The sequence below is a fragment of the Branchiostoma lanceolatum genome, chromosome 1 (assembly GCF_035083965.1).
Source record: "Branchiostoma lanceolatum isolate klBraLanc5 chromosome 1, klBraLanc5.hap2, whole genome shotgun sequence".
NCBI classification, from domain to species: Eukaryota; Metazoa; Chordata; class Leptocardii; order Amphioxiformes; family Branchiostomatidae; genus Branchiostoma; species Branchiostoma lanceolatum.
The window spans coordinates 24,866,109-24,891,496 of NC_089722.1; the positions used below are offsets into that span (position 1 = coordinate 24,866,109).

The 25,388-nt window shown below is 39.5% G+C and overlaps 7 protein-coding genes across 12 annotated transcripts in view; 2 read left to right on the plus strand and 5 right to left on the minus strand.

Annotated features, from left to right (window-relative positions):
- The window catches only part of LOC136443855 (ubiquitin carboxyl-terminal hydrolase 32-like), a 33,109-nt gene extending 29,617 nt beyond the window's left edge, over positions 1–3,492 (minus strand). For all 5 annotated transcript variants that reach the window (XM_066441236.1, XM_066441258.1, XM_066441243.1 and 2 more), the window contains exons 1-2: positions 3,300–3,492; positions 3,019–3,146 (exon numbers count right to left, since the gene is read on the minus strand). In XM_066441236.1, coding sequence (XP_066297333.1) covers positions 3,019–3,146; positions 3,300–3,357 — 186 coding nt within the window. In that variant the 5' untranslated portion in view covers positions 3,358–3,492. The remainder of the gene's footprint in view (positions 1–3,018; positions 3,147–3,299) is intronic.
- An 881-nt stretch (positions 3,493–4,373) lies between these two features.
- LOC136443920 (coiled-coil-helix-coiled-coil-helix domain-containing protein 2-like) lies at positions 4,374–6,760 on the minus strand. Its single transcript, XM_066441299.1, has 4 exons — positions 6,567–6,760; positions 5,900–6,023; positions 5,232–5,481; positions 4,374–5,027 (listed from the first exon to the last, which is right to left on the minus strand). Exons 1-4 carry the CDS (start codon positions 6,641–6,643, stop codon positions 5,017–5,019), a joined length of 462 nt encoding a protein of 153 aa, XP_066297396.1. The 5' UTR covers positions 6,644–6,760; the 3' UTR covers positions 4,374–5,016.
- Positions 6,761–7,471: 711 nt separating this feature from the next.
- LOC136443903 (ADP-ribosylation factor-like protein 6-interacting protein 4) lies at positions 7,472–10,403 on the minus strand. 2 transcript variants are annotated; one of them, XM_066441280.1, is made up of 5 exons: positions 10,360–10,403; positions 9,181–9,991; positions 8,685–8,790; positions 8,424–8,493; positions 7,472–7,935 (listed from the first exon to the last, which is right to left on the minus strand). In XM_066441280.1, the coding sequence occupies exons 2-5, from the start codon at positions 9,872–9,874 to the stop codon at positions 7,879–7,881; spliced, it is 927 nt and encodes a 308-aa protein (XP_066297377.1). In that variant the 5' UTR covers positions 9,875–9,991; positions 10,360–10,403; the 3' UTR covers positions 7,472–7,878. The 2 variants fall into 2 exon arrangements, with proteins under 2 accessions (XP_066297377.1, XP_066297386.1); XM_066441289.1 differs by having other exon boundaries at positions 10,304–10,388.
- Positions 10,404–10,618: 215 nt separating this feature from the next.
- On the plus strand, positions 10,619–12,908 carry LOC136443947 (ribonuclease P/MRP protein subunit POP5-like). Its single transcript, XM_066441332.1, has 5 exons — positions 10,619–10,782; positions 11,165–11,307; positions 11,603–11,755; positions 12,103–12,186; positions 12,407–12,908. The coding sequence occupies exons 1-5, from the start codon at positions 10,763–10,765 to the stop codon at positions 12,490–12,492; spliced, it is 486 nt and encodes a 161-aa protein (XP_066297429.1). The 5' UTR covers positions 10,619–10,762; the 3' UTR covers positions 12,493–12,908.
- LOC136443931 (S-adenosyl-L-methionine-dependent tRNA 4-demethylwyosine synthase TYW1-like) lies at positions 12,757–19,865 on the minus strand. Its single transcript, XM_066441310.1, has 16 exons — positions 19,737–19,865; positions 18,885–19,027; positions 18,407–18,511; positions 18,065–18,169; positions 17,701–17,895; positions 17,321–17,495; positions 17,116–17,189; positions 16,714–16,824; positions 16,311–16,434; positions 15,904–16,075; positions 15,525–15,634; positions 15,139–15,316; positions 14,720–14,855; positions 14,390–14,500; positions 14,023–14,190; positions 12,757–13,819 (listed from the first exon to the last, which is right to left on the minus strand). The coding sequence occupies exons 1-16, from the start codon at positions 19,831–19,833 to the stop codon at positions 13,601–13,603; spliced, it is 2,223 nt and encodes a 740-aa protein (XP_066297407.1). The 5' UTR covers positions 19,834–19,865; the 3' UTR covers positions 12,757–13,600.
- Positions 19,866–20,028: 163 nt separating this feature from the next.
- On the plus strand, positions 20,029–23,904 carry LOC136443938 (ribosome maturation protein SBDS-like). Its single transcript, XM_066441322.1, has 5 exons — positions 20,029–20,332; positions 21,008–21,137; positions 21,420–21,620; positions 21,911–22,084; positions 22,517–23,904. The coding sequence occupies exons 1-5, from the start codon at positions 20,205–20,207 to the stop codon at positions 22,640–22,642; spliced, it is 759 nt and encodes a 252-aa protein (XP_066297419.1). The 5' UTR covers positions 20,029–20,204; the 3' UTR covers positions 22,643–23,904.
- Positions 23,905–24,447: 543 nt separating this feature from the next.
- On the minus strand, positions 24,448–25,219 carry LOC136448831 (protein rolling stone-like). Its single transcript, XM_066448521.1, has 2 exons — positions 24,966–25,219; positions 24,448–24,619 (listed from the first exon to the last, which is right to left on the minus strand). The coding sequence occupies exons 1-2, from the start codon at positions 25,217–25,219 to the stop codon at positions 24,448–24,450; spliced, it is 426 nt and encodes a 141-aa protein (XP_066304618.1).
- Positions 25,220–25,388: the final 169 nt, after the last annotated feature.

A 25,388-nucleotide genomic window follows, 5' to 3' on the forward strand; every position in this document is an offset into this window, starting at 1 on the left:
TAACTGCTATAGAATAACAATTCAAATTTGAAACATACAACCAAGGACATGTCAGATCATATCGGTGTTTCAGAATATTACACGCCAGCAAGAAATTTAAATCAACAAGACTCATTAATAAAAAAAAGTTGAATGACCTATATCATCAGCCTATACTGTACAAGCAACCCTGTTATCATAATAACCTCATTAACTTGCAAGCAGTGTTACGCCGGCTTAGAACAATGCATTATAAATCTAATCAGGATCTCAGGGTGAACAGGGACTGACGTCAGTTTCATGCGACGGCACAGGTACATGTACTAAATGACGAAGTATTGACCCAAATCTCCTTAACCACTACCCCTATGTTTGTGTGCAATATACTGATCATGAGCAGTGGGCATGGCGGCTTCTAAATCGTCATTGATCGCGGTCTGATCCCAAACACCATGAATTTTACAGGTAACAGCCACTACGATCTGTAGTCATTACCAGCACTTCTTTGTGTAAAACATATATTTGTATTTTGACGACCAGTTTTTGCTACACAAATGTAATTCAAATATCAGTCTAACAGAGAAAAACACAACTTGGCTTAAAATGCAAATATGAACCTTTCTATGGACAATACTACTTATCAGATTTAAGAGATTGTAGCTTATAATTAAGCAAAGTAGAATCTATTATAACTTTTGTGGATAGCATGCTAACTGACCAATAATACTCTGGTTCTTCCAGACATGAAATTCACGGTCAAGTTGTCATCTAGACAGCATGATCAATTTAGAACCAATGTTATATTTAATAACCAGACAAGACAGCTAAATCTCAATGGCACCATGGTCTTAAGACTCTTAAGATCATCTAATATATTTTGTCGAATAAGTTGCTTATATAGGTTATATCTGTTGAAATAGTAAAATGATTTGTCAAGCATATAATGTTGACACCTCATTATTCATTATTCATTTTTTGACCTTTAATGTAAAACAACATTTACAGTAAATAACACACATGGTAATCTTGTTTACTAACAAAAAAGGTAAAGACAAAGGTAGTCCTGTCACCTTTTTAAGGCCATAGGGGAAGTGGGTTGTTATCTCATGTCTAGGATATTAGTAGTAGTAGTATTTTCGTAGTACTGTTTACTGTAATAAACTATACTAAAGAGTCACCTATATGAAGAAAAAGTATGTCCAAATCATGAGTATATCAAAGAAACAGGCTTGGACAAAAGTGACAAGAATTAGTTCTAATTGTGGTGTTGCTAGATGTCCATCTTGTCTTCCTGACAACACGTATGTGCTGAACAATTTATTCCCAAGCACGTATTGCTATAGCAGGCATAACAAGGCTCAAAATGCTTTCTTCCACACATTAGATTGTGCAATATTGCAGAGTGCCTGTCACCTGACATTTGGTAATCGTAATTAAAACTTGTCTATGACAAAAGATCACCGCATGAAAGTTTGAAACCAGAAAAATATGCTCTAAAACAACAACTTGATGAAGTTCAGGTTACCTTGCTGCAAATAAATTTTTTCTTGCCTCAATTAGAAATACAATGTCTAGTAATAATGGCATACACACGGATTGCTGGGAAATAAAAATACTTCAAGGCACAACTTACTAAGAGTGACAGCTAAGTTCAGCTATGTTTGGTTCCAATATTTGAAAGTTAACTTGAAACGTCATCATGCTCTCATCGTAAATTGACTGAATGATAGTCCGTTAACCTTGGACTTTTATCACCAGCAAATATTCAAGTTTCTAAATTCATATCTGCTTTTTTTTTTAAATACATGTATATGTATTTCGAGCCCTGAAAGAAGGCAGTTCAATTTGCATGCATACTGTGAGGTAATTACTCAGGCTTCCAGCCAAGGCAGATGACAAGAAAATCTAATCAGACAGTCATAACCCGTACAGGTTGCCATAACAACCGCACGAAGTCCTCATGCTGATTGGCTCTTGTTTCTCCGGTCTAATTTGGTTTAAACTGATAACCGACATAAAAAAATTCCAAGAAATGTAGAAATTGACAATGACATGAGGCAGATGGTTATGAATACCAATTAAATCAATGTAAAAATTATATGGACAGCATAGCATCTTCATGTGGATTAGAATCCTCCTTTTTCTCTGGGCCATTTCAAAATAGACTTTTCTCATTTAAGGCTTCAAATCTTACCTTTTTCTTCATATTTTATCATAACAACAAACCCTATCTTTCCATACATGAAAGCAGACATACCAGTCACTTAAAGGCATTTAAATCCTCCCCTCATCAGTTTTACAACACCGTCTATCATTCTCTTAAGATGTTGAGCCGAAGAGGTTGTATTTTTCTCATAATTCTTTAATAACTATAAAATCAGATGGCCATCGTAAAATGCATGAACTGTACATGAACATAGCTCTTTGATCAATTCAGTCGTACTATACATCTACCGTACAGCCTATCAGTTTGCATGCCTGCCATGTACTGCCCTTCAAGCTTGTCAGTACCCTCTGTTATGCCACACCTACAAGGGAGTTGGCATGGGGGAGTCAATTATATCCTTAAGTGGGCTTAACACTTAATTCAGGAAGACTGGCATACGCTACACTTACATCTAGCAAGGACATTATGAACTCTGGCTACACATGCCAAACAAGGTAACAATTAATAAATAAGAGTGATATAATGTAAAATTCAAAAAGAATGTTTAAAGTACTACCTATCGACTCTATCATTTTACAGACTTTAACCAGGAACACAACATTAATTCTGCTTGGGCTTCTGTCCATAGTAACGCCACACCTACATGTCTACCTGTCCTTTACTGCAGGTGTTAAAGAGGGGAGGGGATGAAATTGCCTACAGATTGATACACTACTAGGTGTAGTAAACAACTCTAGAACCCTATGAACAGCTAGCATGGTCTATAGCAATGTTCTAACGCGTTAAGCGGTATCCAAAAGGCCACCACGAGACCTATCCACGTTCACGGTCTTTAATGTCTGGTGCGATTTCACGGTTAAGCTCAGCCTTACCTCGGCCAGCTTCCCTGGCACGGAGTCCCCCAGCACTTCCCGCATAAACACCGGCTTGGTCATCAGGGCGTTCAGGTTGGACGACCTTTTAAAGGCCGCCTTTAGGCGCTCTAACTCATCGTTAGTTACTGTAGATACAAAACACGCAATTATAAACGTAGCAATCGGAATGTGCCATCAAAATTATATCACTTCCCCTTCATCTCTGAAAATCATTTGCGTCGCAGCAGTGCAGAAGATATCTTTTTTTCGAACACGGTGACATGTATGGGAGATCTTACCTCTTTTGATGGCCTCTTCGTACGAGATAAACGACGGCTTGGATTCTCTTCCTCCCATTGTGGATGTTTGGAGGCGAAGTCGGGCTAAAATGTGACTAAAACAGGTGGTACACCTGGCGATGTTGCCGACGACAACATTCTACCTCCCTCCACCTTCCTCCATATTGGATCACGTGTGCTGCGTGACGTCACGCTGCTCTCGTGCCCAGGCGCTCAAACTCTCGTACCCTGCTAATCTCCAAGCAGATGTTGGGGCGAAAGATTCTAGCGTTTTCTGACAGCCGGGATCCTCCGACCCCTTGCTCCGACTGACTGACATGACTGACTGTCAGAGAAGTCCAGTGATCAGGAGATTTAATAGTACCCAGAAACAGACAATCATGGGCGAAACGAGGCATAAGAATGCTCTAGATCTGCTCTATCCACAGATGAGCAACCCATGATTCTTTGATATACGACTCCAGGGTGGGTAGTGCAATTACTAATGTGAACATGAAGGGCAAGACCAATCCAATCAAATTTATTCAATTACACACTTCCCGAAACCAGTTAGGGTTACAAGGTGCTAAATGTGCATGAATGTGTGGTTTTACTCAGGAGTTGCAAGGTCACTTCATCATAGAAACTCACAGTACAGGCGCACATGAAGAGTAACACAACAACTGACACAAGTATCTGTTCCAGACACTTGGTCTTGAAAAAATGTATAGCAAATCTGGTTCCCAAAACTGCAGGCCTCTATTTCATTTTAAGGCAAGACCAATGTCGACAAGCACATGTGATGCTTGTGATAAGAGTGCAACCTCACACAGTATGTGAGTTTAAGCTTATAACATGCACATGAATGCTTTGTTAATTGTGTTGTAAAAAATGTTTGCAGTTGTGTTGCACAGTGTCTCGAATCTGAAAATAACATGCCCCTGCATTATCTATTTCATCCAGCATAACTTCACTTCAAATAAAGTAAAAGTCAACTTAACTTCCTGTCTGAATTAACATGTTTTACAGTAACCATTTATAGAGAAGACTTATATACTAGTAGATCTAGGTACTGGACATCAATGACCAACATGATTTGTGATGTATTAGAATCATTTATTAAACAACAGCAACAGCCTTCACAAAGTCTGGTTTATTGTACACACATTGTTTCAACCAGAACTGAGGGAGCAAAAAAGACCACTGATATTCCTATTTTCTGTCATGACTACTATACAGAATATCAGAGTTCAAAATTCTCAAACTGTAAAGTGTTATCTGTACAAATAACATTCCAAGAAAGGCAATTGTGTTAATAGCACAAAAAGCTGGATAAGTCAAGAGAATACTGGTACATGTACACGTATATCTGATACAGCTGAGTGGATTGTTCAGATATTCAAAAATTCATCTTCAATACATACAATATGGTACTTGAAACTTAGCTATTCTATCATGTTTTGCTCTTTCTCAAGTTTCTCATTATGTCAAACTACAAAATACAAACATGGTAGACTATTTTTAGCGTTGCTGTTGCTACAACTCTATACACTCGTGTGCATCCTCTTTTGCCCATTTCACATAGTTTTTACTTCCCAATCCATGGCTTTTTCAATCAAATAAAACTCCGGTATTCTGAGGTCTATGTTGCTTAAAATATCCGGATGACGAAGGAAATCATTTTGTAGCTTGAAACCATCACCCAATAGCAGCACACCATGGTCTTCCATGTGCATTGTCACTGTAAGCCTGAGGACAGAAACATGAAAACAAAATAGTCAAGATAGAGATCATTATCAATTGCATTTAAATGCTTACATCAGCTATTTTGACATTGCAGAAACAGGCTATGATCCAATAGATGAAAAAAGCATGAAAGAAACAGTGGTTTTAAGCAGCTGGTTGTAAAAAGGAACAGAACTATCAGAACTATCAGCAGGATCTATAACATACCATTTGCCACCTTACACTGCCGGATTGCCTCGTTAAAACCCTCACAGAGCGAGATGTCACCCTGGGACTGTGCACACTGCAGGAACTGTTGGATCTCCCATCCGCAGGGCCCCTGTTGTTGTTGATTGGGCTGTTGCATAGGCTGTTGTTGTTGTTGTGCTGGCTGCTGTTCCTGGTAGGTGACATCAGGCTGGGCGGAGGAGCCGCCGCCACTGAAGGCTCCAGTCAAACCATGGCCAATCACATGCCCCTGGCAAACAGGAATGATCATAATGATTTCTTTGGGCAAAGGAAAGCTAATGTATCTTTTTTATTCATTTCAATGAAGTTGTACAAACAAAACCAGACGACAAGACACTAAGAATCCCCAGTTATAAGAAGAAATAATATAGATAAGTCAATGAATGTTAGGCATCTAGGTAAAAAGATACACAAGATAACAATAATTCAAACTGCCCTCCAAGCAGAGGTGATTGGAAAAACCATTGGGAAGAACAGACAAAAATGGGGCATATCAACTATAATTTTATAATTAAGAAGGTCACAATTTTCCTCAACAACCTCTGCTTGGAGAGCAACTCAAACAACTGGATAGATTTTAAACGGTGAAGATCTGTCATCCGTCAGTGACTGAAATCATGTTGAGTTGGTTGAGGATCAATACTTACGACAGCGGACCCGATGGCTACGCCTCCAGCAGTGGCAGCCATCTGCCCCATCAGACCAGGGCCCTGGGACGCAGGCTGCTGCATCATGGGCTGGGAAGGGGGAGGGTGGGCCGGCACGCTGCTCCTGTGTGGCAGTAATAAGAAATTATATAAGTACCATGTGTATATGTATGTGTCACATATCACTTATCATCATACTCATAGTCACATATCTAGAAGCAGGATGTGTTTTATTGAAAGAATGTGAAAAAAACATTAGATAAGTTTAAAAAATATTTTTCCACTTTCGAAAACATCATATCTAACGTTATGTGTGCAAATTTTAGGCGTTTCTTGTTGTCCTAGTTTACGTAAGCTGTGACTTGTGTGTAACATGATCATCGCAACAAAAGGATCCCCCTCCCCATGGTGTTAAGATTTCGTCGTCTTCAAAGTTCACCACGTTTCATAAACCTTTCCCTTCTTCAGATTTGACGTTTCTCGACATTTACATCAACTAAGAGCATATGTAAACCCTTAGGGAACATCTCGACAAAAGAGAGTGTATAGCCCCGGTGCCCTAGCGGAAAGCCATCTGACCCGATTAGGACGACGCAACGATGCTTCTGGAAAAACTGACCTTCATCATATCTACATTACGCAAGTAACGCATCTTTATCTAGCTTACCTGGGGGGTGCTCGAGCAGGGGCAGGAGGGGGTGAGCTAGTACGGGCCCTGAAACCACCACCACCACGGCGAGGCATTTTGGTTGGAAAATGAGAGTAGTAACGTCGAAATTGTCCACAAAACACCGACACCACTCGACGCACGCACGAGTGCACTATGCTTTGATAAATCCAAGATGGCGGCTCCCAAGGGTTATAAAGGGTCGTACGTGACGTCATGCTCATGCCTGATTGGCTAAAAATAGTACCTACGTAATCGGTCTTTTCCGTGTTTCGTAACTTTTCATACTGTGCCACAGTACAAACCCAAAAGCGCATAACTGCAAAGCAACGAAAATATGTGTATCAACAATATGTATGGTTGGCAAACTCAAGAAATTACTTCATATGTTAGGGTGCCATTTGATTAGCCAAAACTTAAGACATGGGCACTTGACTTTTGTCAAAACCAAATTATGCTTCTTGCAGTCTAGGAATTTTTAACCTCCATTATAAGTGCAGTCAAGGATGACTAAACAGTTTAGGAATCATCACTTTTGGAAGATGCGGGTGGTTAATGCAAAGAGAATGCTGCTGAGGTTCTGGGAAAGGTATAAATGTAACATGTGTATCATTCTCTATTTAGTGTGGAGGTACTTTTCCAGAAGTCCTGTCACAAAAGGTACATTGTATAAGGACACTTATGAAACGTATGTCACCAGGAAACAGAATATGTTCGTTTTTGCCTGCATGTTTCAAATCAGACATCAAAGTAATGTTCTTGCTTGGTCCAATGCATTGGATCTTTTAGCCTTTCCTTTCCCTGACATTAAATTTTGTCAGATTTTATGAGGAACTCAAGCACAATAACTTAAGCTGCAAACACTTTCCCACTTCCATGCAATTAACAAACAAGACAGAGAAAAGTTTGCAACACCAGCAAAAAATCTTTATAAACTACTAGACTAAGTATGAAACCAACACAATGTCATTTTCAAAGACTTCATACAAAATGCTCTTGAGCATTCTTTGCAAACTGTGAATTCATTTACATGCTGCTTGTTGTTTATTAAGACACCACAATTAATGCATAGGTTTTACCAACAACACTATTGTTGTTCTTCTAATTTCATTTGGTGAAAACAGCAAATTTCATGCACTATCTCAAGTCCTCATAATAAAATCCTCCTCTGGCTTTCAATGTGAAGCTCTCATGTATTTTACCATGTTCATATCTACCTTTCACTGTGTATATCAAACTAGTGAAAGCAAATACTAGTGCATTTTTACTGACCACTATATCATATCTCATAACACATCAAATTTTCATGCACTTATTTATTGAGGCCCAGACCCCGCATGAAGCTGAGTCCGTCTCCTTGCGTTGCTTGCTGAGGGGAGACAGAAAAATAATAGAGAAGTCAATTCACAAAGAACATGATGAGCATACAATCCTTAGTCATCCTATTAATTAGTCCTGTAATTAAAGCCTGGTATGAAATGTCACAGTAACATGCTGATTAGAAATATATTTCCTTGGTGGGCATATTTTTTCAAGCAGTCATAACAGCAAAAGCTTATCTGACAACAATCCAAACTTTGTATCTCACAACCACTAAATACACTGTATGAACATGGCAATCATGAGAGATGTAAGACTTCAATCCATTATCCACATTGCTTTGCGACCCTTCCAGTCCATAAGACAAAAGATGCAGCAATGAAGATGTGTGGCAATGCTGCATGTGGAAATTGGACATCACAGCAAAACAGATGGACAGACAAAAATAATACTTCACTCCCTTGGGTAGTAACAAAGACTTATGTATATTCAATGAATCTTAATAAAGGTCACGTCACGTCATGACCTGGCACTCACCTGGTTAATCTGCTTGTGTCTCTCCTTGCTCACAATCTCTTCAATAATCTCCCCATCTCCTTTTACCAGTCTGAGAATGAAAATGAAAATAAAAGAATAGATTAAGGGATGCTAAATTTACAGATATAATGATTAGACAAACAAAATATCAATCAATCATAAAATCTTCTATTTCTATTTCATATTCAAATCCATAACACAAGTAGCACTGGAGAGTTATTGTGGTGGGTCATTCTTTCTTTGTAAATGCATTAATTGTACCTATTTCTTCCAGTATCGGGGTCGAACACTCTCCTAACCACACTCTGTTGTTTCTCCCACTCCTCCTTTGTCATGGGGCGCATGGAGCGAGCCTTAGCACCATCATCTGGAGTAAACAAGGGAATGTACAGCAGCTTATCTTTAAATTGTACATCATGGTGTAAATTTAACGCAGTAATTTTCTATCGAAACGTGTATGATCATAGAACTACATGTACTTGAAAAAAGTATGTCGCATACATGTAGATATCATATTTCACTGGGAAACTGAAAACTCACTGTAGACCTTGCTGCAAGTGTCAGCCTTTAATCTTACAATGAGTTCAACCTTGTCTCATGGCACTTTATAACAACAATAACAACTTAAGACAGTTTTGAGAGTGGCTTGTCATCCCTAGATTAAAAGTAAAACACTGAATAAGCAAGACAGCTACTATCTATGAGAGTTGCCAAGAAAGTATTCTATTCTAGACTTTTGATGATCAAATGGACGAACCCTTAGTTTCATTAGCACTTGCAGCTGGCATCAATGAAGGCCCCTGCACCACTCCACTTTGTACCATTTCTGATAACCTCCTCTTTTCTATTTTTCTTTGCTTCTTCTCTTTTTTCTTTCTTTTCTTCTCAGCCTTTTTCTTCTTCTTTCTTTCCTTCCTCTGTTTCTTTTTTGCTTTCTTCCTCTCCTGAGAACTGTCTGAAGAACTTTCACTGCTCGAGCTCTCATCGTCTTCGGTTTTCTTTTTCACTTTCCTCTTGCTGTGACCTCTTGAATCATCAAATGATGAGGAAGAACTAGATGAGGAGCTGCTGTTCCTTCTTTTCCTCCTCCTCTTTGATTTCCTCCTCTTTCTTCTCTCCAAGCTTGAGTCACTGGACTCAGAGCTACAGCTGCTTCTTGAAGAATACCTGCTTAGTCGCCTATTTCTTTCTAAGTCTTTATTAGATACTGAAGATGACTTAGAGTTAGACATGCTTCTACTTTTCTGACTGTCCCTTGAGGTTGTCCTTGATCGTTTTCTTTCTCTCAAGTCATTTTCAGCTCTCTGAGACCCAAGTGAATTTTGAGACCTGTATCTTGTTGAGTCTGCGTGGGATCTTTCCCTGTCACGTGACCTATCTCGCCTATCTATCCTTGGCCAATGTCGCTCGTGCCTGGGACTTGACGAGATGGGTGATCTTGAACGAGGCATCTTCCCTGGTGTTGTGCGTATCTTCCTTGTTTCAAAAGTATTTGTGTGATGTCACACCCTACTCATCATCAGCTGGGCATATCGGTCAACCCTGTTCCAATGCGCCATGGGTTTTAACTGAAACAACAGTTGATTTTGACAATTATTGTCATTCAATTTAAAGCAACATTGTGAAAACATATCTTATACTACATAACACTACATGTTACATGTTTGCATGTTACCAAATATCACAGGTAGGAGAAACATTATCAAGAAAATAAGAATGATATTCTATCTTCTTATTCGAACTCAGATAATCGATAAAAATATCAGCATCAAATTAGCAAGAAGGTCTTGTTTTACGTGACAACAGTAGCCTCCACGGAAAATTTAAAAACATTTGCGTTCAGCTGAGACTGTCATCTACCTAAACGTACAGAAATTTACCATGAACTGTGTACACGCACGTCTGCACAAGTTTAATACAAAATGTGTACACAGACCGAGTGACCTGGGGCACGCTTCCCCTCCATCTCCATTCTAGACTATTCTACTTTAGCACGGGGAGAAGGCTTCGAATACTATATTTATTTCACGTTTTCATTGTACTTCAATTCCTATAAAGTTATCATAAATGCAAATCAATAAATATTTTTATTAAGTAAATATATTTTGCAACAATTATCGATAAGTAGCGACATACAATAAACTCTTTTTTGTAACAGTTACCCTTGATGAAGTTGGTGATTCTTGTAACCTCTGACCCTGAACAAGTATCTCGCGTGTTTGTGTCTGGATGTTCCACGTTATTTTTGGAATATAAACATTTCAGTAAATTATTATATCCGGGAGTGAAGCCGGCCTTTGAAGTGCTAGAACACATTTGTTTTGACGTAGCATTTGAAGATGGTTCGCTTTAAACACAGGTAAACAGGTATTCCTTCAGGGGTAAACAAAGATACGGTGTGAATCCATGCTTTGGGGGAGGGGGGTACCAAGCAATTGTTTGTTGGTAGAGCAGAGTCTTCAGATAGGTAGGAGTTCTCCTATGATATACATGTGGTATATTTTGATAATCATGTATATGCTGCAGACACAATAACAATGTAGATACTGTATTAGACCTAGCTGAATAATTCACTGAAAGATATCAATTTTTAGCTGAGCCAAGTTGGCTCAAGTAAAATTATATGACTCAAATTATTTTGATAGCTTTTACCAACTGGTTTCCGCTATAATTATATGCAAGCTTACCAAATGAAACAAAAAGGTTATGACTAAGTAATACACTCGTCTTTAAATCTGCAGGTATGTGTTGGCTGAGCTTGTATTTGGCAGTGACCTGTTGATGTACAACATTACCCAGCGTGTTGTGTACGCTGCAGTACGGGACATGATAGAACAGCTGCATGGTGGATATGGTATAGGAATCATCACCCCAGGAATGACAGGTGAGTCAAATGTAGTTTTCTGTCATATCAGGGCCGCGAAAACATTTGATACGCATGTTCCAGACCGGGGGATAACTTGGGTTATCACACAGGCTTCTACTTTTATCACATGGACTTAAGAGTGCATTTCGAGTGTGCTGCTGTCAAAAATTCGAATACTGTATTCAGATGTTGGAATGGCAACTCTTACAACTTTTTGTTCGAGTCCTTCCTGGCCATGGCATCCTGCCAGCAAGATTATAAAGTACGTACATGTGTGAAATAATATTTCCTGTACTATTGTTTCCACTCCTAGTGAAGTACATCAATGCGTACACGCGGATGGTGATGGTACGGTGTCGGAGGGAGAATCTAAAGCTGCTGACGTCTGCCATTCCCTTCATCAAACACCTGCCTGATGGCAAGGGAGGCCAGCTGCCATGTTTCCTGAGAACGCTACATGTAGGAGGTACCGGGAGCCTTTTTGTGGTTATTCTTCTCATTTCAACCTATAAGTTTTAATATATTTTGTCATTTCTAAGACACTTGGAAACATGTACTAGGTACATGTGGTATTTCCACATCTCTCTATTTCCACTCATTTTCTATTGCCATGTCACATAATGGTACATGTAGATGCTATAATGATACTATAGGTATCAAAGTTTCAGTTTTTGATAAATTTCGCTATATGGTATCATTCCTCCTGGAATGTTCTGGGATATTATTATAATCATCTTTAAACAGTATGAAATATAATATATGTTAGTTCTCCATTTTGTCACCATAGATATTCATCTGTACAATTTTCCACAGGGAGTATAAAGGCCTGCCAGAAGTGGCTGGTAGAACACAACAGACAAGTCCTCCCCACCCTACTACTGAGGTGCACAAGTGAAGGTGAAATCATTTTCATGAATCATGAGTATTTTGCATCAGTGTTGCCATTGACTGTACAGGTCAATTGCAGTCAGTTTCTATTGTATATCAATCATTTACAACATTTTGATATATCGTTAAAGTAACTTTTTTCTGCTATCAACATCTTGGCCCTGTCCTTGGTACTGATGAAAAGTATGCACATGTAGTTGTGGGCTGACATTCTTATTTTTTCTTGCAGAGGAAAAATCCAGAATGAGGACATCCATTTTCAACAGTACCATTGTAAAGGAAGAGCCATGGACTGAAGGAAAAAATGGCACATAGTAATCATGGTACAGACATCACTAGAAACTTCACATGGACAATGTAACATTGGGGGCCCGAATATTGGTTTTCTGTTGAACAACAAATTGGTTGTCACCTTTTCTTCTGTGTTGAAAGTTGCAAATGCAACATTTCTGAGCAGTATTATATTTCAAAGTCAATGTCACTATGAAATGAGGAATTTTTGTATGTAATACTTTTGAAATAGTTTATTTTTCACTTAACAGATATTTTGAACATTGACAAAATGAAGTGCAGAATGTGTAAAGTACAACTGTGTTTATTGTGACTTACACTATTGATTGTGATTGATACTGAAAACTATAACATATGGAACATTTCTTCTTAAAACTTGTAAGTTTAATAAAGTTTGCATAACATTCCTTCAGAGAAAACCTGTCCACCTTACAACTTAATCATGACTTGTCTTGCATTTATTTAACTAGTACATTTAATTAAAAATGTATTTTATGAATATGTAAACAAAAAGCATAGCATACCATTACCATATTCCTCTTTTTGCTCTTGTACAAATATAAAGCATTTTTTTTTTTACTGTAGCTTGCCAGTACAACACAGTTACATGTGCATGTATCTGCATACACATTCTTTCCAGAACTTGATGGTATTTCTTACCATACTGCATCTCGGGTCATGAAATGAAAAAATAAAATAGATATCTACTATCACCAAATACAGAAATGTGTGCAAAATCTAGCTGCTCAAACATAACGTTTAGGAATAATATCGCCCATTCCCTGCCTACATGAAATAATAATATTGTGTAAAGGATAAGCATAGTCTAACAGACTTCATATATCAAAAGGTGCCTCCATTTCTATTTACATGAACTTTTACCAGTGTTCCATATATCTTTTTACTACCTTAGAGACCTTGAACAAAGCTTCACCATGTAGTATTATAATAGCTACATATAATAGCTTGAAACTGAAAAGCTGGTACATTGTACCTCAATTTCTTCACTTATTAATAAGTTTCTTCCATTATTATACACCTTTATCCTGCCAAGCATGTTTTTAAGCCTTGATAGCTGGCAAGATTGTACTTAACAATGCAGACTATGACATTTTGATGCTAAAGCCATACCCTAACACCCAGAAATGTCCTTTCTGTTCTTCCTGTACCATCTGGTTTCCTGGGGATCAAACCCTTGTTCCCTGCTCCCAAACACAGCCCAGCTGGGTGTTTTAGCCATGTAGTCCTCAGCACTGAACATCCTGTCCCCCTCACTGTTGGTGTAGTCTGCTATAAGCTGGTGGAACTTTTGGTAGTCGATCCACGTCCACCACTCACTGCCCTTCTTAAACTGTAGGCAAGGAAGACAAGAAATATTTCTAAAACATTGTGTATGAACGGTGGCAAACATTTTTTAAATCATCTGTTATTCTATTTTGATTCGAATGGTACAATTTCCGCTTCCAAGTAAACTGTATGGAAACTGTTGCCTTTTGGTATGCGATTAAGCACTGAAAGTAGGACCCCTAGCAGTTTTGAACAGAAGCGCATCACCTTCGTATTGGCCAGCAGCACACAGTTGGAGTGTTCGTGCTCAGCGGCGATCTCGTATGCGGGCAGCTGATCTGCAAGCTGCTGTACAAAGTGGACGACCTCTTCATGCCAGGGGATGTTTGCCATGGACAGACTACTGGCCTTCGACTCTCCACAATAGGTGACTCCCTTTGAAACAACCAAAAGATAAGTTATCCACAAAATAAAAATTCTGACATTGCCTTCATCCTCTCCTGAGTTATCCAGCTTCAAAGTTCCCAACAAAATCTAATGTAGGTCAGCCATCCCAAGAAAAGGTTCTTGATATGAGCTTATTTTTCACTTTCTGTCTCATGACAGTTCTACCCAGTTCACTTTTAACACTTACCTTCACTTCAATAAAGTCTGGCTTGCCAATCTCAACCAGCTGGGCATAGTTCTCAATCTCATCCACATTCCAAGCCTTCACCAGAGTCAGCCTGTACACAGTCCTCTGGCCCTGCAAGGCAACAACATTTTAGAAGGATTGCCACTGCTTGTCAATGGTCTGCATGACGTTATCATATTTAATGCTCTATGAAGGTATTAGGGTCAGGTGTGTACAATCGCTGTGTAAAATACAGCGACATATATGTACACACTGCGTGACACATAGACACAAACTGACATACACAGTATCATAGAACTGCATATTATGTAAACAACACATTTCACATACCTTTTCAGACAGTGCTTTCAGACTGTCCAAGAATCGGGGCCAGAAGTCTCTGAAGAGAGGCCTGTCTATCTTCTTCAGACTGTCCTTAGTGCTGGCATCTACACTCACATACAGCTGGGTGACTGGGTCCATGTTTCTGGTACATGTAAAACCAACATGTCAAATGTAGTTGTCATTGTAAACAAAAAGAAGTACAACATACACTTTACTACATTTGCTACATTCTGCACACAATGAAAAATGTCCTGCTCTCAATGCCTACAAACTTAATTTGGTTTAAAATTATATTCTACCTTCATCTTATAACAAGTGGTATCTCCAACCAAGGAGGTTTTATATAAAACCTCCTTGCTCCAACAAGTATTTTTAATATGTATTTAAACAATGTATGATGTGTATTCATCTGTAGTAAATGTTACCTGATGGCTTCAGGAAACTGTGCGTTGGTGACCAGGAATGATGAGATCCTGTGGCTATGCAGCAGTTGGACAAACGTGTTGATCTGTGGGTACATGATGGGTTCACCCACCAGGGACAGGGCACAGTGTTGCACATCCATGGCCTCCGCCATCCGCTCTGGTTTCACACCGGGCACTCCTGTATATGAAATAAACGTGTCATACAGTGTGAATACTAGTGTAGTGTAAAGACCTGGAACCAACTAGGATGATGACACTCGGGCTATGTAAATACATGTACATAGACTAGATTCCCATCAAATTAAATGCTGGTCTCTCATCCTGGAATCCAGCATCACTTGCATGGATTTGTGCCCCCTACTAGATGTATGTCACCTGTCACTTACCTTTGAACTGTTTGATGAGGTTATAATGGTTCTTCATGGCTCCATCTAGGATGGCCTGGGGATCGTCCATTTTCCACCTCCACTCAGTGCCAACAGGGTTTGTGTGGTGCCTGATCAAGTGAATATGTAAAAAGAAATACATTGTACATGTAATAGACCTGCAAACATCATACATGGCATAAAGGTACTGTAGTATGTTGCGAAACTTTTGATATCTACAAGCAAACTGATAGTTGCACAAAACTCTTCTTGCAAAACATAATTTGCTACAAGATACATATAAAGCCAGGATTCAACTGAGTTGTTCCTCTAGATCTTCTTTTCCTAAAATACATTCTGGAATATGCAAACTTTTATGAATGACAGTCTTAATTTTCACCTCCAGCAAAAGACACACTTGTTGGCGCACGCCAGGCTGGGGGTTGTCTCCATACACCTGTGGCTCTCGATGCCGTAGAAGGTGTGTTTGTAGCAGCCCCCCCTCCCCCGCAGCATGGACTTGGTCCAGCGGCACAGCTTCACTCCTGAGTGGCTGCCAATCAACCTGTAACCTGCAGGTAAAAAGACAAGTAACATGATTTTTCTTGAAGATATGAAGACAATTTTTCAGCTACTCTCTCTCAAGAGCACACCTAAGTATATCATTTGAAGCAACAATTGTTACTTTATACTGTATGCCATTTAAGATCCATATACTGGTACACATATTGAACTTTCTCTACTCTGAAAGTCTGTGTTTTCTGTGCCTAAGTGAACAGTTTCAATGTAATCAACATCACAACCCACCTTGTTTTTCTAGAGCCTTCTTAAGAGCAGGAGTGATCATCTCCTTTGGCTCTCCTCCCTTCTTCTTGACCGTTATCTTCCTCCTTCCTCCATCAGCTGCTTCCTCTTCTACTTGTCTCTGCTTCTAATGATGAGATGTATACATAAGCCATACAGGTCAGTACAAGTATCTTAAGGAATACATACATAAATCATAGGAGATTGGCTCTGCAATGATAGTCTAGATGTCTTCTTGATCTTTGCAAATCTTACTTTTACATCTCTACACACCGTTTTTTCTTCCATGTCTTATAGCAAAAGGAATCTGCAGAAATGGTAATAAGACAATAACAATGCAAAAACACTAAGGCAACTGACTCTCCATACAAAGCTACATACACATGTATCTAAAGGATGTCCCTACCTTGGCTTGTTTCATCTTATTCATGACAGCTCCTAGGTCCTCCACATCCACCAGTGCACCATCATCATCACTCTGGCTACCACCTTCATCACTGGAGCTCTCGTACTGAACCTGGCAGAAACAATTCGGACAACTTGGGACTCATCTAAACCACCTGTCTAGCCGTTTGTCTAGCCGTGTATCTCTCTTGTAGCATATAAAAGTATGTAATTCAAACTTTGTATATCAAATGAGTACCCAGTAAAATTTGACATCCTTTGGTTTCAGTGATGCATTCATGCCCATGTACATGTACATATAACTTGTGATGGCTATTTCCAATTATTGTGTAGCAATGGTACATATAAAGCTAGGAATTTGATTAGCTAAATGTAGGTCCATACAGGTAATACTTAAACTCACCTCCTTGTTTTCACCCTGTTTATTGCCACTTCCTTGGCACTGACAGGATTCTGTACTTTCTTCTTTACAACAGCCTGGAAATGCAAGCACATTGTGCTTATCTGTTATCATACACAGAAATGATAATGAAAACAAACAAAATACCATGAAAACAAACTTGTTAAGACCCATGAGACCTATTAGATACACATCAGAAGACACCCACCTCCCAGTTGTGATTGACAGGACATGACAGCTCCCAGCAGCTCATCGCTCCACACTGTGAAGTCCTGCTCCAGACTGCCGTGTCTGCTGCCGGCCACATTTTGGTCCCCCTCCCCCCTGGGGAGCACCCCCAGGGCCCCCAGGGTCTGCAGCCACTCGTCTAACTTCCTGCTGGCCTAAGATACGACAACATGCATGTAAAGACCTGCGTTGCAATCCCCCAAAAAAATTCACACAATAAATGTAAAATTAGCTTTATTGTAGGCATATGACTTTTGTGAATTTGCTTCAGAAACTTGCTACAGTCTGAATAAGAAACCAAGGCAATAAAGGTAAAATTGTAAGAATGGAACCAGGGACTTCTAGTTCGTTATTCCTTACCATGTTGAAGTTGTCTCCATACTCGGAGCTCCCAAGCCCAAATACAGCATACTTGAGTTTCCCTAGAAGTGTCTTGGACACCCTGAAGTCTGTGGAAGATTCCTCCAGCCACCGACACACCCATGTTGCACCCTCAGGTGGCTGGCCATCTGTGTATGTGGACAGTATGAAGACACAGACAGACCCTACCTCCATCTGTAATGTAAGAGATTTAAAAAATATAACTGAAGCTTTCAAGGAAAACACTTCTAAGTCTTTTTACAATCCTCTTTGCTCATACAACCATTAGCATAAAGCATTGCCATTGACAGTCCATAGTAAAACCTGCCTTACAACTAAAACAAACAATGTGTAAGGCACAAACCTCCTCTATGAATGTGTCCTCTGGGTCTGTCACCTTTGCAAGGTCTGTGACCCCAGACATCAGTCCTCTGTCCTGGGCTGCTGTATGGAGCAACTCTGCAAAATGCTGCAAAAAGGTGGATATAATATTGATAAACTACTAAAATATTGATATCACAAGAATATAACGTAGCTTAACATGGACAGAGAGTGCTTTTAACACTTGGCAAAGACAATCTGCATCTAGGAATTCTGAGAAAAGGACACTCTAGTATGTAGTGGTTTGATGGTATGAAAAATTCTAAGCTTTCTTGCATAAATGATAGAGCCTAAGACATTGACAACCATTCCACAGAGATGATACCTTGGCTGTCCCAGTCTGAGTGCCATAGAAAATCCTAAAATGTGGAGTTGGGCTGTCTTGAGATGGGGTCTTGTAGCAAGCCACATCCTTATTAACATAGATGGTCTGAAATAAAAAGAAGGCAAAAGAGATTCATCATACTCAGGTTTAGGTTGATGTTTTAACAACAACCAGTAGCATGCATATCTGCACATGCACATAGATATTGGTTGGATTTAATACACTAAATATCAACATTTATACATTCAGAGGGTTGTGTGGTACTGTAGCTTCATTTATATGAAAACATAGAGTTCACAGTATCTTCACAGTTCACAGTGGAAACAGTAATACATGTAACAACACAGGGAAAATACCATGCCCTGTTTGCAAGTATGAGAGTTAATAGTGGAGAAGTGAATATGAAAACCTTGACTTTTGGAATTCTTATTCATCATTTTACTTTGAAATACTGCAGAATATCCAAGATTTCCTGTACCTGTTCCCTGCTCTTCCTCCTGGTGTAGACAAGCCTGAGCAGCAGTAACAGGTTCACCACCATGGCCAGTACCACTGCTGATGACATGTTCAGGAGTAGTTCCCACACCCACTGTATCCAAGAGTACATGTCTGTCCTATTGGCTGGGGAATGACATTGAAAATGTTAAACTTTGTCATTCAAACCTTTTGGTCTACATTTGATTTCTAAAACCCACCTGTACTAATAACAAAAGTGGCAAGATATGTCTGGACTTTTCATCTTGATCTTTTTCTTTCATTCTGGTAACAATACATATCACATGGCATGTTTTGATTAGAATATGTGGTAAGGAATCTACCAATGTAAATCCTAAAAGTTATAATGTCCAACTATTAGCTTCAATCACAATTGATATCAGTATATAAAACTAGCACTGTATTAAACTTAAGGTAATCTATACAAAGTCTATACTTAATGTTCCCAGAAGAGCTTTAATTGTGAAGGTTACTCCACCCCAAATATCATCAAAATGTTGTTTTGGTTTTTTTAATTTTTTTTAAGAATTCAGTAAGGGTTCAATATGAAGTCTAGAAAGATACACAGAAGCTATGACATACCAAGCTTTATAAGTAGGTTCATGCATATCGTTATTCGATGTTTGTGTGATTGAGACAATGCTAAAATCTATCCTATGGCACTGAAGGTTTTAATTAAAAGTGCATGGTACTTTTATGACATGGTAGACATCTTTGAGGGGGAGTGGCCACCTGAAGACTACCCAAGCAAGAGTTTGCGGCTTGAGTATGAGAAATTCCGACCACATTACAGTACTCAGACTTTCCTTCCGTTCTTCAAACCTCTATCTCTTACCTGTACCAGTTTCAGGCACCAACGCAACTCCTGCCAGCAACATAACAACATTTCCACACAACACCACCAGCAAGAACCTGTCTTTTCTCCCAGCCATGTTGATACTTAAAACTGCAAACAAACGCTCAATAACAACACAATCTTTTCTTCTCATAATGAATTGAAATGCCATTTATTCATACACTACCTACTTACTATTCAATGTTTAAATTGAATATATGATTTTGTGCCGCTAATGTCAATAAAAGAATAATTATTCAAAACATCTCTCTAGTTGTTTTTTTGTTTCGATGCGCTGTTGTGACCTTTGACGTGCAGGCCATTACTTCCGGATTGCGCCAGTGACTGCAACGACCAGCTGAGTTTCTTCGATTTACAAACTTTCTCTGCATTTCCGTGCCAAACTACGACTTGACAGTCGTTACAAGATTTTCAAGGACTTATTTCTCCTCAAATGAACATTTAGAAATGTCGATATTCACGCCGACAAATCAGATTCGTCTGACGAACGTCGCAGTCGTCAGACAGAAGCGGGCAGGGAAAAGATTTGAGATCGCCTGTTACAAAAACAAGGTGATGGGATGGAGAAGTGGCGTGTAAGTACACCCTATGTCTTCGTTTTCATAGCAGAATATTTCACAGCAATGGTGTTAGCAAGCGTGTCCATTATACAGAGAGTGCAGCGTATGTTTAAAGGGAAGGGGCGTGTCAAATATATATAGAACATGTCTGCAGTTGCAGCCACTTTTCTGGCATGGTGCCAGTGTGGCCATGAGTCTGATTACTAACGTCAAACCCTACGTGACAGAGACCTTATACGCAAGTGACAATGATTTAATTACGATGACTTTTGTCTTATACAAACATCATCCCTGAGGACAACCAATGACATTCTAATTAGATCATTTAATGTTCTTGGGTAATGTATCAACAAATTATCTTCATATTTCTTAATGAATGGTACACAGACTATATTTGAGCCTCTATGGTATTTGTCCTTTGGGGGAATATGCACATTATGGACTATGTAGCTATCAAGTTGATATCATTTAGTACTGATGATACTCTAGATCTGGATTTCTTTGTTTTGTTCCAAATAGATCTAGAATACTAAGTAGGTAAGATGTGTATGACTGGAATATTCATTATTATTATAAGGTTAACATTATTATTAAAGTGTTCTGAGAGTGTTGGACTCACTCAGTCAGTCACTGGTTACAGAAAAGATAAAGTACCTGCATATATGTCTTTGTTTCCTTGTTTATCTTCAGAGAGAAAGACATAGATGAAGTCCTTCAAACCCACACTGTGTTCACAAATGTGTCCAAGGGAGAGGTGGCCAAGAAACAGGACATGGTGAAAGCATTCAGCACAGAGGACCAGACAGAGATCTGTAAACAGGTTAATAGTAAATTATGTATACTGATGCAGCCCTTCTTTATATGTGCACATGTGCATGTACTTCTGTAAGAAAGGTTAGCAGCTACAAGATATATAGACTTTGTTTGATGTGATTGTGGAAACTGATAAAGTTCTGTACACAGAAAATCATTACTAGTAACATTTTTTCACCATCGAGTTTGATGTCTGAGGAGTTGTAGAAATAGTCTGTTTGTTTTGACAAATAAAGTAAAAACGACATTTCCAGGCAATACTGCAATAACATGTACATCTTATCTGTAGATCTTAAAGAAAGGTGAGCTGCAGGTGTCTGAAAAGGAGCGCCAGTCCCAGTTGGAGTCCATGTACAAGGATATCGCTACTCTGGTGGCAGACATGTGCGTGAACCCGGAGACAAAGAGACCGTACACCGTCGGGCTGATTGAGAAGGCCATGAAGGACGTGCACTTTTCTGTCAAACCAACCAGAAATACTAAACAACAGGTTTGTGGTATTCTTTTGTAACCTTCTTCTGTAATAGGAATTCAGTTGTTTTATTGTGTTCCTTTGGGTCTTTGCTCTTCTTCTGTTTCTGGTTTAACATTGGGAACAGTGACTAAACACCAAGCAAATACATGTATTGGGCTTTTTAGTTATACATCTATTACTAGTATCCTAAACGTAGTAGTACATGTACATCTTACAGATCTAGCAAAACAGTAACATGGTCCTCCCACTTCCCGAATTTTCCGTAATGTTTTGTCCTAATTATTTTCCTCTATTCCCTTCTGCAGGCACTGGAAGTGATAAAGAAATTAAAGGAGACAGAGACCATCAACATTGAGCGTGCTCAGATGCGCATCAAGTTCACTGTTCCACAGCGAGAGGCAAAGAAGGTGCGAACTAAGCTGACCAAGATGGCCAAGAAGGTGGAGGGGGAAAACTGGGAAGACGACGAGTTCATCTTGGTGAGGGACAACACTTGTGCTTTTGTTTCGATTTTTTCTCAATCAGTATAACATCGCTAGCTACAGTATGTATTTTCTATGATTTTCTGTACCTGTGAGCATAACCAGTCTTATTAACACATCATTTGTGTGCTAAGAATCAGTGAGCAACATGGTGAACTGATTTTAGCAATCACACACTAAGGCACACTACTCCTTTTATCAAGAGTGGTGGGTTCTTGGACATGTTGCAGGTGAGACTTTCTTCAAACTCAAGTCTGGACTTATAAGTTATAGCATAATGTACCCCACCACTAAAAACTGACACCTAGGCTTTAATTTGAACTTGGAATCTTGTGGTCCAGAAGTGCAAATGTAGAATTGTTGAGTACAAGACCAGATGGTGCATTGGTAATGATAACGATTTGCACATTCTGGTGCCCCCTCCCCCAGGTTGCCCTGATGGACCCTGGGTGTTTCCGTGAGGTGGATGAGCTCATCAGAGTGGAGACAAAAGGGAAGGGCAGCATGGAGCTGCTGAGTCTGAAGGAGGTGGAGGAGGGAGATGAGAAATTCTGAATGAAAAATCCCCCCTCAGTGGATCAGTCTTCTGAAAAAGGTGGAGAAGGGAGATGAGAAATCCTAAAGGAATGCTCTCCCCTCAGTACAAATGGATCAGTCTGAAGGAGATTGAGGAGGAAGATGAAAAGTTCTAAAGGAAAAATCCCCCCTCAGTACAAGTGGAACCATCTATAAACCAGCTATTGACAACATAGAACAAGAAGTTCTGCCTAAGCATTTACATGTATAATGCAATGAAGTCTGAATTGTTTAGCCAGTATAACTGCCTTTTGGCGTAACACACCAGCTGCAGATGGCTATATCTACCACACAGAATGACACATCTAAACACAACATATCTAAAGCTAACTGCCTTTTGAAGCTCTCAACTCAATCTACAAGAGCTGAGGAAGAGATATTATATACAGTTGTTGTCATTTGTACAAGAAATGTAAATGCATGTTTTCTATAAAGAAGCAAACTGATATGTAAAGCTACTAAATAGTAACATTTTAGATAGAAATGACAAATCCATGGCAGCTGTGCTTCTGCAACTTATATCTTGCTGTAGAGTAACTTTGAATTTTTTTGCAGTAGTAGTTTGAAAAACAGTTTTGATTACTTTTTTTTTTTAGTATTTAATTTGAATTTCCCAATCATGATACACCAAATATTGCAAAGTACATGTAGATCTACATGGCAGCATTCCTTGTAAAACAGTACTGGATTGTGCCTTCTTCTAAAGAACATCCAAACCTTTATATTTTTCTGTTATGAGTCAAAGACTTGAAATTGTTTAATGATTTGTGTCCAAAATGTTTTGCTGCCTATTGCTAACACAAACCTGCAATATGACAATATCAATCTTGATGTTTTTTAAAATATAATACAGTTTGGGCCATTCTCAATACAAGCTTTTTCTAAGCTAGATGGGTTGACTATCAAGAAACTTTTACGATTTAAGCCAAGCCCTAAATCTTTAAGCAGATGTTGGGATGTAAGATGGCTGGACGTCCCTGACAGCCATGTACCACAATATCTGGAGGTGAATGGCTGTCAGAGATGTCTGGCAGTCAGAAAATGCTGTGATCCTACACCCTGATATCTCCTCAGAGAGGGGAGGCCAGAGTTGTATTAAACAATGCACACTTTCTTGCAGGAACTAGGAAGCTATAAACTTGTTACACAAAGCTATAAATAAACATTGTTATGTGAATGATTGGTAGATATTGATACAATGAACATGATATCATCATTCTGAATTAAAGAATAACCATTGATTTTAGTGAAAGTTCTTTTTTCAGTTGAAAAAGTTGCATGCATGCTCTGCATATGTAAGTGCTATAGCTAACACGCATACTTAATGTACCTCTAGTCATGTAAAATGGAACTGTTACAGTGTTTCAATTAGAGACTGTGACAGTTCTAGTTCAGCACAGTATACACAATATGTGAAGTGTTATTTGGATGTCATCACAACAAGGAACCTATAGACATGAATGTGCAGGCTCTGTTTTCTTTGCTACCGCATGTAAAGATGCAGACACACATTCAATTACCTTAAAAACTCATCACGCCCATGAATACAGTTACCACCCTGCTGCTATGTAAACACAATCATCATCATGTTGAAAATTCATGATGTAATCGTTACCATGATCAGTGTATTCCTTACAGAGCTATTCTGAGCTGAGCTCATCTCCAAGCAGATGCATGTTAGGGGAGAAAATCGTAACCTTTTTGGGCTGCTCCTTTTTTTATCCCAGGTAAACCTCGTCGATATGGTTGGGGCTATCTATTAGTGGGGAAACGTCCGTACATAGTCAAACAGGTGCTGCGCGTGTGGGGTTTGTTCCAGGTGCCGGTGTTGTTCCGCCTGACAGACACTCCAGGAGGCGGCATCGGAGCAGGTAGAGCCCGTAGAACATCAGGTGGAACAGCGGGAGGGCCACCAGCACGAAACCGAGCACGGCCGCTGACGATAGGGCCGGTTTGCTGAAAGAAAATAAAAACATGCAAGAGACTGATTTCACGCCTTCAATGATACCCGCGAGTCTTCTTAAGACACTCGATGCTTTTTCTTTGCACAAAATGTAGATTTTTTTCTTCAAATGTACATGTTTCGACAGAACATCTAAAAGACAAGTTTGTCCTTGTACTCGTCTACTTAGGTTTTATATACGTATCTCGGGGGAAAATCTGCGCGAGCTCTTCAAGTTAGCGTACAAGTTAGATCATAAGAATATACACTACGGTTTGGCAGACATAGATCTAAGTCGTCATATTCTTCAGATTCTTTTACTTAGATAAATAGATAAATAAAATGTCAGTTACAATGTACCTGTAATCCAGGAACCAGTAGACTACTGTACCGGTCGCGGCCCAAGTAATGGCAGACAGAACAACGTAGGCAAGGCCGAACATCATGGGGTATAGCGCATGGAGAACACGGACGGGTACTCCACAAACGAACACGTCAACCAACACGAAAACGGTGTTCAGGATATGGGTCGTCAAGTCCTTGAAGTTGTACTGTCCATCGGAGAGGAACCCTGTGAAGCCTATGGTTATGATGATAGCAGGGGAGAAGGCCATGTTCATGAGAAGCCACTGGACTTGGTGAAACCAGTGGAGGTTGTTCTGTGTAGTAACGTTACTTTGCTCTGTGTTAGACTGGTGCGCTGACTCTTGCTCGCGATCGGTATTCGTCGGCTGAACAGAGGAACGTGCCCGAGAAAGTCCGACGCAGGTACCGACAGCGGAC

Coding starts and splice junctions, on each gene's coding strand:
- LOC136443920 (XM_066441299.1), bottom strand. CDS start 6,643: ATGCCTCGCCGTGGTGGTGGTGGTTTCAGGGCCCGTACTAGCTCACCC. Junction 6,024..6,566: donor CCTGCTCGAGCACCCCCCAG/GTAAGCTAGATA, acceptor ACTGCCACACAG/GAGCAGCGTGCCGGCCCACC. Junction 5,482..5,899: donor TAGCCATCGGGTCCGCTGTC/GTAAGTATTGAT, acceptor CCTGTTTGCCAG/GGGCATGTGATTGGCCATGG.
- LOC136443903 (XM_066441280.1), bottom strand. CDS start 9,874: ATGCCTCGTTCAAGATCACCCATCTCGTCAAGTCCCAGGCACGAGCGA. Junction 8,494..8,684: donor CCCGATACTGGAAGAAATAG/GTACAATTAATG, acceptor TTTCATTCTCAG/ACTGGTAAAAGGAGATGGGG. Junction 7,936..8,423: donor GACACAAGCAGATTAACCAG/GTGAGTGCCAGG, acceptor GTCTCCCCTCAG/CAAGCAACGCAAGGAGACGG.
- LOC136443947 (XM_066441332.1), top strand. CDS start 10,763: ATGGTTCGCTTTAAACACAG. Junction 11,308..11,602: donor CATCACCCCAGGAATGACAG/GTGAGTCAAATG, acceptor TTCCACTCCTAG/TGAAGTACATCAATGCGTAC. Junction 12,187..12,406: donor ACTGAGGTGCACAAGTGAAG/GTGAAATCATTT, acceptor TTTTTCTTGCAG/AGGAAAAATCCAGAATGAGG.
- LOC136443931 (XM_066441310.1), bottom strand. CDS start 19,833: ATGGCTGGGAGAAAAGACAGGTTCTTGCTGGTGGTGTTGTGTGGAAAT. Junction 16,076..16,310: donor GAAGGCTCTAGAAAAACAAG/GTGGGTTGTGAT, acceptor TTTTACCTGCAG/GTTACAGGTTGATTGGCAGC. Junction 14,856..15,138: donor CAGTTTCCTGAAGCCATCAG/GTAACATTTACT, acceptor TACATGTACCAG/AAACATGGACCCAGTCACCC.
- LOC136443938 (XM_066441322.1), top strand. CDS start 20,205: ATGTCGATATTCACGCCGACAAATCAGATTCGTCTGACGAACGTCGCA. Junction 20,333..21,007: donor ATGGGATGGAGAAGTGGCGT/GTAAGTACACCC, acceptor GTTTATCTTCAG/AGAGAAAGACATAGATGAAG. Junction 21,138..21,419: donor AGACAGAGATCTGTAAACAG/GTTAATAGTAAA, acceptor TCTTATCTGTAG/ATCTTAAAGAAAGGTGAGCT.
- LOC136448831 (XM_066448521.1), bottom strand. CDS start 25,219: ATGGCCTTCTCCCCTGCTATCATCATAACCATAGGCTTCACAGGGTTC. Junction 24,620..24,965: donor TACTGGTTCCTGGATTACAG/GTACATTGTAAC, acceptor ATTTTCTTTCAG/CAAACCGGCCCTATCGTCAG.